Source organism: Metopolophium dirhodum, chromosome 1 (genome assembly GCF_019925205.1).
Source record: "Metopolophium dirhodum isolate CAU chromosome 1, ASM1992520v1, whole genome shotgun sequence".
NCBI classification, from domain to species: domain Eukaryota; kingdom Metazoa; phylum Arthropoda; class Insecta; order Hemiptera; family Aphididae; genus Metopolophium; species Metopolophium dirhodum.
The window spans coordinates 59,222,207-59,234,336 of NC_083560.1; the positions used below are offsets into that span (position 1 = coordinate 59,222,207).

Genomic DNA, 12,130 nt, shown 5'->3' on the forward strand with positions numbered 1-12,130 from the left:
GGCATATTTCAAAATTGGAAAGTCGATGTGATATCTAATTCGAATATAACGTTGTGCGGTGCTGCGATGTTTTATAGTTTTCTATTATATATTGTTTTTTGATTTTATTTTGATTTTGGGACAATATTTAACAAACAAACAATACAATTGAATATTATTTTGCTAAGGCTAATTGTTATGCGTTTCGTTTGTGGATTTAACTTAAATTAAATTTATATGCTGTGATAATATGTATTTTTAAATTAATGGAAATATTCATTTTTTTAAATAATATGATTATATATAATTATATGGACAATTTAAACCCACATTAAGTAATTTCCTTAAAAGTAGCAATTATTACTGGAAACAAAAAAACAGAAAACCGGCTTAGAGTCACTTTAGAGTTTATTCAATAGGTATTTTTGTCCAAGAGTTTACAATTTACATATAAGTACAAAATTGATTATTTCAATAACCTATAACGATTATTTAATTCATTAAAATTGATCTACTAGTCAATTAGCTACCCATCATATTCCCTATTATATGCAATAGTCAATACCTATACGCGTTCACCATATTACAATTTTTTGCTTACAACTTTTAAAACGTCCTGCGTAAAAACTATGTGGAAAATATTAGTATAGTAACCGCTATACGATTTAAACCGTTTTTAAATAAGCTAATTGTGCATATACCTAACCTACAACCTACTTCACACAAAACGCCTAAAAAATATGTGATAATATGTATAATAATGATATGTATACCAACTGTAGTAGTCTGTAGCTGTTCATGACAATTGTTGTTCGACGCCGTTAAAGTATGTATAAAAAAAATATGTTTTATTATTAAAGTTTGTTTTTCAGCACAATCATTGATTTATTATAAGTTTATAACAATATATCGTTTTGAACCAAAAAATATTCGCGCACGCAACGCACACGCACCGCAGCTACTCGTTTCGGCGTCGGCTAAACAGTGCGTAATTACGTTTTCTTTACGAGCCGACTTACACACACACACACACTCACATAAAAGAAACGTACCTACATTAAGATGCTACGATAAAACAGATAGAAGCGCTTATACACACACACACACACACACACATATGTTCATAATAATATTATATATTATATAGATGCGTTTACGAGTGTGTAGAGCCTCCCCTTACCCCCTCCCCCCCTGAACAACAGCGAGTTTAAATATCGCCCGTCTGCAGAACCTATCGTTAAAAAATGTAGGTACCTACTCATTTTACGATGCACATAATATATAACGACAACGAACGGATATGTGAAAATATATTATATGCGCAACTCACGTAGGCCGGTGAAAAGAGCGACAGCTTTCTTCGGGCAAGACGTACATTTTCCACAATATATCGTCATTACATTATAATATTACACACGTACCTACACACTGTATATACAGGGCCAATCGTGGAGACGGGGAAATTTGGGACCCTAGTGTTGGCAGCACCGTAGTAGTGTCGATTGTAATATTAATTTCTGCACAATTACTAACTCAATAATAATGGACAAGTGTGATTGGCTCACAACATGGGAATTCCCCGTGAAGGTGCTTTTTCAGGCGATTCCCAGAGAGATTTTACATGGAATACCATGTCGGCGTTCATTCTCAGGAATATGGTAAGTAGTACCTACGTATGAATGGACACCGCCCTAAGGATAATAATTTAAAAACACGAGATTTATAACCTTGGGACACCACTTAATGGCATACTACTTGCTTTTTGTTTTTAAACTTGGAAATGTTTTTTTTTTTTTTAATACTTCTGTGAGATTTGTTTTAAAATTTCCCGTTTCTCTGAAAGACTGTATTTTTTCGACCAGCGCCTTATCAATATTATCACGTTTTATGCGGCTATCTAACACAGTAACACGCGTGTTCATATTAAAATAATGTTATGTAGGTAGACGCGACGTTGGGTAATAAAAGTCCATCACATGCACACAAACGTGACGAGGATAACGGAAGTCTTTAAATAGGTAAGTACATAATATTATTATATTATATTTTGCACTGTTCGCGAGTACCCATAACTGCAACAGCGCGGTACAAATGTATGATAGTTGTTATAATATTAGGTGCACTGTAATAATGTTTAGATCATAATTTTATGGTTAAAAATATTGTTGTAATTTATAGCAATATCTATCTATGATAAATAATATCAAAATATGTGAAATAAATTAAAACCATTGATATAAAATATAGTAAAGTATTAATTTAAAACTATAATAACTTCAAATGAAAATGTAATTTAAAAATTATCGTTAATTTATAATTAGCTATATTTTGTGAATATTAGAAGTTTTATATTATATTATACTTATATACCTATACTATATAGAATACAAATGAAATAATTTGTGTCTTAATTTCAAACATAGTACAAATAAAATAAATAGTTTTAATATTTAAACTTTTAATATAGGTATAATTTAAATATTTGGGGGGAAAAAGACTTTCTAGTCCAAAAATATGTGTGGTTAATAATGAAAAGTACCTTTTTTAAGGAAAACGTGTAGTGAAGGAAAACGGTAACTCATTTTTGGAGAAAAACTGCCCCAGCTTATGAAACATGTTTAAAATAAATGTATTGATGTACGTACATAATAAAGTTAGTAAAGAATACGTTTAGTCCGAAAATTGTGCACACGAATTCATAATACTATACTATCGTTCGTGTATACCATCATGTCTCATGGTGTTCGTCCCGATTAGTAAATCAATATTTTTACTGTATTTTACTGTATTGCTATTATAGTTCATAGTAGTTTTTTTGGTTTACTTGAAATAAAAATTATTTATTTATTTTTAAACTCTAAAAATCGATTTCTAATATATAAATTTTAAAATTCAAAAATCAAATAACGTATTTCTATTATAAAATTAAGGTAGTTGGGTCAGTTTTAAAGTTTAGACAAAGTAGGCGGGTAGATGTGCATATGATTATTTCTGCGGCCTGCGATATGGATTGCTATTGGTGATGTAGGTACGAGGGCAAAGTCGACGAGGCACAGAGCGCACATACACCAATAGTTGTACCAATTAATAACCTTAATCCAAATTAAATGAAAATCAGTAAGCGTCTAAGCATCGACACATAATATAAAATCGTACTAGAAAAACATCATACAACTCTTAAAAGTCGGAGAAATGCATCTTAGCCATATTTACAAGACTTGAATAGTAATATTATTGTCGTTGTATTGTGTACAACACTACAACCTATACCTAATGAGTAATGTGTGTATTATATATTTTTCTATCCGTGCCACCACCGCCCACCATTGGAACATTTCTCATACGAGGCTGTTCATGCCGAGCGCAAGTCCCTTAGAATCACTAAATTTATTTTATCTGAACAAAATTCCGATAAATTCAGACCATTTGTGAAATATATATTTAGAAATGAACTTTTTTCTATAATTTTTTTTGTGCGCGATTCATGCAACTCGTGTGTACCCATCATAATGTTGCTACAGATTTTCATGTTGTGTCAATAAAAAGAAACAAGCCACGCAATAGACCTATTATATACCTAATATTATTATTGTATCGTCTGGATTCGTTCACCGTGGCACAATTCGTCGCGACCGTGCATATTGTTGTTGTAGTTATTATTGTTATATAGCATAGCCCATAGGTACCTATATATAATATACTATATACAAACAGCGAGTTGCGTTTGAAAGAAATGATAATACTTCACATTGCGAAATGATTATGAGCGGTGTTCGGTTCACTATTGTGTTCATGGGACGTTTTTCATGTTTTTAAGTGCTCGTAAAAATAATTTATGAGTGAAGATGATGTTCAACATATTTTATTGAATATCGTATAATAAAATAGGTACGAAATGAGTAGCCTTGTACTGAAACAACGTTACGTCTTAGTACGCTAACTTAAAACGATATAAAAATGAGTGTATGGGTAGGTAGGTATATACATCATTAGCTTATCATAAATATGTCGGGTGGTTATTAAAAGTAAATCTCTAGAAATATTGATACTTTCCGTCCCCATTAAATTTTAAACGTTCATATCATTATGAATTAATAATCGTAAGATGTTTGAGATATTTTGTACATGGTTTTACTTACCGACTTGTGTTAACATTTCAAATTTTACAATTTGCAAGAAAATACAATATGTTATTTACACAAATAATTAGGAAAAATCACAATTACTTTGTATGTGAACTTAAATTTGTGTAGATACAATCTATACTGTGTAAATGAACACTTCATTAAAGGCTAAACAAATTTAAGGTAGCTATATAGATAGCTATTGGTATGATCACATCTAACAATTTTTAAACATTAATGCTTATAATTTTAAACCCAAAAAGAATGTTTCTAAAACATTTCATTGATATATTGTTAGTAATTGGAAAAACAAAAAAGTGTTTTGAGGCACTTAAAACTGAACGCTAATATAATTGTGCATTAAAATGAAACAACGAATACGAATATTAACAACAGCAATAAATTGTCTCCCAGTTACATTTCATCCCGAAATAGTATATATACAGTGTGCATATCAAAGACGTTAAAAAGAAATCTCAAATTATCTACGAGTCGTTTTTATGGATGCTTTAGCCGATAGCAAAATGTGACAATAGAACACTATTAATACTTCAGAGTGGAAAGAGCTACACAATAATATACGACAACAGTATAATATAATATAATGATGCGACATCACTTGAGGAACGAAAATGTTAATAAATAATAATGGCCTTAACCCGCGGTGTTCTGACGTCCATACTTTTATATTATTTGTGAAACTATACTGTGTAGTGGTCTCTATATTAGAATATAGCTTTACGCGATTTTCATCTACGTGTTAGAAGCAGTGGCTAAGTGTCAACAACGTTCAAACGTGCCGTCACTCACAAAGTCGCTCATTGGAGATAAATACATCAAATTTTCAAATAAACATTGTTTATACATTGTTTTTATATTTATTTTGTGTATCAGGATAAGGGAAAAATAAAGAGTTGCCATAAACTTCTATGATTTTTAACTCTTTGGTTTTGAATGTGGTAGATCAAAATATGTCAATTTAGAGAGACACGCATTGTTTTTTAATTTAATTTTTTAAAAATAGTTTTATGCGTACATTATGTCCTTTATTGAAAATGCAATGCCAATAGTAATTAGGTCTTTGAAATATATCTTCCTAAATAAATATTCTTTTATCGAATACAGTTTACCAACTTTAACACGTGTTAAAAACGATTTAAAATATTGTGATTAAAATAAGCTGAATGTTAAATCATTTAAAATTACTATTTTTTTGCGTACCTATTTTGCTATTTTCCATATTTATGTATAAAAACATGAAACTAAATGTTTGTGTTTTTATGTTAAATATTTAAACGTGAATACATCGGTATAAACACCACTGACAATTAATTTCAATTGATTTTAAAAATAATAACTTGTGCTTCAAGATACAAAATATTATTAATTAAGTACAACATCGTTATACAAAAGAGGGCTACAACTCATTTGCATACATTTACCTTTTTTACAATCCATATGCGCACAATTCGCGAACTTAAGAAATTTTTTTTCAAAGAAATAAGTTGAGAAATGTTGAAGTATTTTGTAAAATAGTTTAGGTATAACAATGTTGTGATTATGAAATACTAAAATGCCTGTACTGAATATTTGTGCTTCTAAAATTTATAATTTAAAATAAATTGAGTCGCAAACTATTAAAAACTTCATGAACAATTCCATACGGGAACATTTTTAGACTGCGATGTTAACACTTTGAACTTTGAAGTGATGATACATTTGCCTATAAGAAGCCTGCTCTTTTTCAATACCAGTGTCGTCCGTGAGAACAATTAATAAACTTGCCAAGAATAAAAATAAAGTTTAAATTCTGATCAAGTGGTATCAAGAAGTCGAGTAGTGTATACTTTTATGTTAAGTTGAGTATGGAACATTTAAAAACAATGTTATCCTTGAATTTAAAATAGAAACTATTTTTTCTTATCAAAAGTTTAAGTAATTTATAATTTATTCGTTGTCAAACAAACTGCACTTTTAAATGCATAACAAAATTTATGTGTTTATTGTTTATTTCAATTTGTTTATTATGGTTTTTGTATTGGCCTATAATCTATAATCTATAATCTATATTATCACACGTTATACACAATAAACATTATCTATATAATGACTATATTACAATATAATATTTATCAAACATTTAACTATATAAATTATAAAGGTATCAATAATCAAACCGTTCTATGATATAGGTATACTACAGTTTTAAATTATTGAATTTGTCTATATGTATATTATATTATATAGTAATTATTTAATGATTTAATTAAATCTCATATTATTCGCAAGTCACAAAACATACTTATATAGTATAGGTAATGTATTCATAGCGTATATTTAAAATGGATAAAAAATAATAAAACAAACACTTACCTTTTTGGTGCACTTTCTTTTAGTCTGAACTGGTTGATGTCGGATGATGAAAAATGATTAAAGTACGGATACTTTAAATTAAAATAAGTAAAAAATATGTCTTGAATGAGGCTCAGAAGCGAATTTTGTTTTATATTATAATGTCGTTGGTGTTATATTTTCAAAATTAATTTAACTATATAAAAATACATACAAGTTATTATAATAAATATAATAAATATATAGGTATGTGTGTAAGATATGTAATGTGTAATTTAAAAAAAAGCCCTAGTAAACGTTTTAAGTTAAAAAAAAAAAATAATAATAATAATAATAATGCTGATAATATTGTAAATACTCGATTGAACACTGCAATATATTAAGTATTGTTTAATATATTATTATTATTATTGTACCAGGGACCGAGAAAATTAAATATCATCATCATCTATTCAGTACAATAGTAATACATGTCTTAGTCTGATATGGGCTGCTGCTAGTGGCACATACTTAATCGGAACGCGCATATTTATTAACACAAAAACGCACACACTCGCGCCACGCACACGAACACAGGATTATACGGTCACACGCGGCGTGCGCGTTATTGCAGCACAGCCCCGGCACCGTGCACATTTGTGTCGGGCGTGTATTTGACAATCGGACTTTCTGCACAGCCTCTGGCTGGATATCCGGTGGGTTGACCGGTGTTGTACACTCTTTATGCGTCAACGACAACGACAAAAAAAAAGCGAGTAGTACAACAATAGTAATAGTAACATATATAGTAACGATGATGATTAAACAAAAAAAAAACATCCCTTTTGCGTCATTGTCCGGTGTGTTTACCGCGGGCAGAGTCCAAGGAAACACACTGTCAAGCTCTGCAATTAACACCCAAACCTTTCACAAAACACCGATCCTTTTCTAATAATCTTCCATTGAATCAAAACCAAAAACAAATACAATTGTACAATGCCGTACAGTACTTAAAATAGAGGAATAATTAATGAACATAAACAGACTGTGTATGGAACGAGAATCGAGGCCCGATTGACACCGAGCCGACTCGATCGTACCTAATACACATGTTGATTTAATAAGAGTATAATTTACGTTTGGCCGTATATATGCCGGAATTTAAGTTAAGCGTTAAATAATAGATACTTGCAAAGGACCGTTTTCGTCATCGAAGTTACTCTTAAAACGTCGCGTAACACACGATCGTTTTGTTTAAATAAAATAAAAAATGTGTATTCCATGAGCTAATTGTTGATTATATCATGTAATAATCAATAAATATTAGTATAACTGTTTGATATCGGCGCGACTCTAAAGTAATTTATCGTGAATAATTAGTGTATGTTTAAAAGAGCAAGTCGCGCTCAAAATGAGTGTTCTGTATACCAATTTAATTTGATTCAATAGTTTACTACGTACACCTAGAAAAAATAAATCAGTCAATAACATTGTAACGTTATTCACGTGCGCTTCAATGCTACATTGAACAAGATGAAATGCGACTACATGGCTATATACGAGAATGGGTTGCCTACATTGTAACAGGTAGGTAGACTGACTGCAAGGATTTATACGAATCGAACAGCTCCAAATACAATTATTACTGTCCTATGCTTTGAATTAATGGAATGATTAATCGCTTTGGTCACGCCAACTGGTTTATTTTATCATGTTTTTTTCGCTCGTTCAAGACTGCGTAAAACCAGTTGCTACGTGTTCGGAGAAGAAACCGAGAAGTCCTATCGAAAACATAGATCTTTTTGATCTCGTATATTATTTGATCTGTTAATTGAATAATAGCTACAAGATGGCATGAACTCTACGTGTAAGGTTTTAAAAACGGAAATTACCGAGAAATCATAATATAACATCTCATAACGATAGGTGTATTATCTAGGTACAATATTGTAATGACCGAAAATTTGAAATTTTGATTAATCGACAGAGAGTAATATTATAATGATATATAATACGTTCAACTAAAGCAAACGGTTGTTTATCAGTTACCACTTACGACTAAATAATAAATATATTTGAAATTTTTTTTGTCAAAAGACGGTGCGATAGTCCGTCAACAGTATGTTCGATCGCATCAGACATATTGACAAATCGACACCTATGACCTATATAACATATGATATTATATTATATATATCGGTCCAACGTCACAGTAATTAAACCGAACAAGCAAGATACTGTATAGGTAGGTAAGGGTATTTGAAATGCATTTCGCCGCGGGAACACAGTTGAAACGGCAAGACCGATGACTGCGAAATAATATTATCATCAGGTTAAAACAATATTAATTATTATGGAATAATTACATGTCTGTGCGGGGCGCAGTAACCTAACCTATCCAATGCATTTTTACGTACACCCGTGGCGTGGTAGGTATCCATAAGTATGTATATATATATATATAATCTATGCATGTATATTGTATATATAATATATACATGTATATTGTATATATTATTATTATATGCTGCATGCAGACGAGTGCGTATAAAATCTATTTACCCGACGTACACCGAACATCCTTGCAGTAAATACCTGTGGTCAGTAAACGGTATATAATGTTTACATAAAACGTAGACACGTACTGTGACGGAACCACAATGTACAACGATTTTGTATCACGAGAATGTACGTATAACAACACAATTATTATCGTACTCGCACGGTGGTTTATATATATATTTTGAAAATAATTCCACTAGCGTTGCTTGCATTCATTATATAGCAATGCGGTATTTATATTATATGTTATTTATTGCACGTTTATGTCATATTAGATATAGTGTTAAATGTGACCAACCATAAACAGATATTTTAGAAACACATTATACCCACCTACTAACTTACCCACGTAACTAGCCCCTCATTATTAAATTATTTTAGTTTTTGCCACTTGTCCCATATCCAATCACATCCGATTATTTGAAAATTGCAACACTCATTCTAACCTAACTTGACCTATTACATAGGTACTTACAAAAATATTTTGTAGGAAAAATAATTTTTTTTTTCTAAAAACCGAGTTTAAACAAAATAAAAATATTGTTATGAAAGCCATTGATATTATGTAGAAAATGTTGATAACGAGAGCTAATGCCTAACGCCCTAATAAACCTTAGTAGTTTTGTGGTGGCTTATTGAAAAATAAAAAAAGGAAATATATCGATGGTGTTTGGCTATATACACGTGAAACCTGTTGCTAGGTAGGTAGATAGGTAGGTTAAATAAATTATTACCTATATAATATTAAAGCAGCCAATACTGTACGTGCCTATATAGGTATATAACAGCTATATACTTACATAATATCACTGCAAGAATTATTATAGGTACACATATCGAACTATTATAATAATATTATTATCTCGTAGTCGCGTATATACGGATAACACGGTATAATGCGAGACGTGACAATAATAATAATAATAATACAATTATCATTATTACAATGCGCAATCTGCACATTGTGGTTATCGCGCACGCGTATATTATGTATATAGGTACGACCGTGTTTACTTTGTTATAATATGTTTGTAGTCAGATGGTCAGGCAGGCATATTATGTATATCTACGCCTTTATATTATATACCTACGCCTAACACGCGTGCGTACACGTCATGTATAATATACCTGTTGTACGTAGGTATACAACATTATACATGGTTATAATGTGTTCTATTATGTTGTGTTATTGAGCATGTTCGGTGCGTCGAAACAATGGTGGTCGGATATTTTACGAGTATTAATGTGTCGGAGTTGATTTCGCCCCCCCACCAGGTGTCATTACTGCACACGGCGCACTGCAGGTCACGCCTATCCCATCTCATAAATACATATATATCCACCACGGGTGTACTGAAGAAATGGGTGTGCGCACACGGTGTGGGTATCTACGGCCGGCCTGCCGACCGACCGACCGCGGCGGCGGTAGAAGGAACAGTTTTTTTTTAATTTTAAATTTTTTACGTAGTAAACATAATACCACTTTTCCCGCCCTACTTTGCCCCCATCACCGACCCCATGCTACCCTTTACTCCTTCCACTTTACTGGACAGCCACTTACCTCGTTTAATTAACATGGTCGCTTTGTCCACGTCGTACGTGTTGTGTTGCAATATGAACAGACGGAATGCATTTAAGTTTTGAAAATCTTTGGTGCGGCCGACTAACTCCTTTAATATGGTCTTGACGTGCTCGATTTGATCACTCATTATCTCGGGTTTGGAATCTGAAAATCGTAATGAATTTATAATATATTAGTCAAAATAACATTTGTAATAATATTATATTACAATCAAAGAATGGACATGAGTTATGTTATCTCATTTAATTTAATTGCACATGTTCGAAAATAGACATATAAAAGAATAGACCAGGAATAATTATAGCTGTTTTACGTACAATACATTGAAGTCAACATATGTGCGAGAGACACAGACAATGTAAGGCTATTATATGCCTATGCTGAGTTATAATCTCCTTGATAAAACCGCAGACTTATATTGGATCTATTAGACATGTTAGCTTCACATATTTTAAATCATTCGTGGTCTATTCTTTTATATGTTTATGTGTTTGAAACAAAATTTAATACAGTATTAAATACAATACATTGTTTTAATACTATGTCATATATGTTGTGTGCAATGTGTTTTTTCATCAAATATTGAACAATATTCAAATCAAACTGTTGAAAAATTAAAAATTGTCCAGTTAATCAAACATAAGGTTGAACACAAAAATGTGTTAGCATTCAAAATAATAATACAATATAAGTTATAACCATCAATAATTGTGTATACATGAAAGAATGGAAACTGCTGCAGTTTACAACCTGCATCCACAGTGTCACGCACTATAGTATAAGTGCATAACAAGGATCTAAAAATAAGAAGATAAAATAATACCTAACTATCTTCTTCTTTCAAAACTTAGCGATCAATATTAATTATTATCAAACACAATCTAACTATAAGTAATATATATCAGTGTAAGTTAACGCAAAGTAATGAATGTAACGCGTTACTTTGTTTTGTAACGCATTAGCTGATTTTGTTCAAAAATTTTCCAAGTAACGATAATGTAATGTAAATTATTTTTGATAAGTTATTCCTATAATATAAAGAGTTACCGTTTCGAGTATGAAGAATTAAATATAATTATAATTAATCAGAAAAATAAATAAATATTTACTATAGGTACGAAATTTCTCTAATAAAACATTACAAAATGCCATTGCTAAATTGAAAAATGGTAACTAACTTTTTTTCCATGGTAAACTACCTAACTTTATTAAAGAAAGTAAAAACATTATGTTTCAGTAAAGAGAATGTGTTTAATTATTTTTTTATATAATAGTTAGTTTACTTATTGACTTCTTTATGGGTTACCATATATTGTACAAAGATGTTTTTAAAATCCTTATTTGTGTTCCAAGTGAAACATATAGTGAAACATATAGCAATATTGTTATACATCTAGTTTTGTTTGAGAATACCTACGATTTATATTTGTTAAATAAATATCATGGAAATTCACTAGAAAACTCAATTTGTACGACTGTATAGGAAAATTAATTTTCATAATAAATCATCTATCATAGTAGGTATATAATTATATTGAGAAGGGAGAGCTCT

At 30.7% G+C, this 12,130-nt stretch overlaps 1 protein-coding gene across 1 annotated transcript in view; it reads right to left on the minus strand.

Annotated features, from left to right (window-relative positions):
- Nucleotides 1–12,130, minus strand: part of LOC132934696 (doublesex- and mab-3-related transcription factor A2-like) — a 145,068-nt gene that overhangs the window by 19,097 nt on the left and 113,841 nt on the right. The window contains exons 2-3 of the mRNA XM_061001019.1: nucleotides 10,558–10,722; nucleotides 6,477–7,897 (exon numbers count right to left, since the gene is read on the minus strand). Coding sequence (XP_060857002.1) covers nucleotides 7,788–7,897; nucleotides 10,558–10,722 — 275 coding nt within the window. The 3' untranslated portion in view covers nucleotides 6,477–7,787. The remainder of the gene's footprint in view (nucleotides 1–6,476; nucleotides 7,898–10,557; nucleotides 10,723–12,130) is intronic.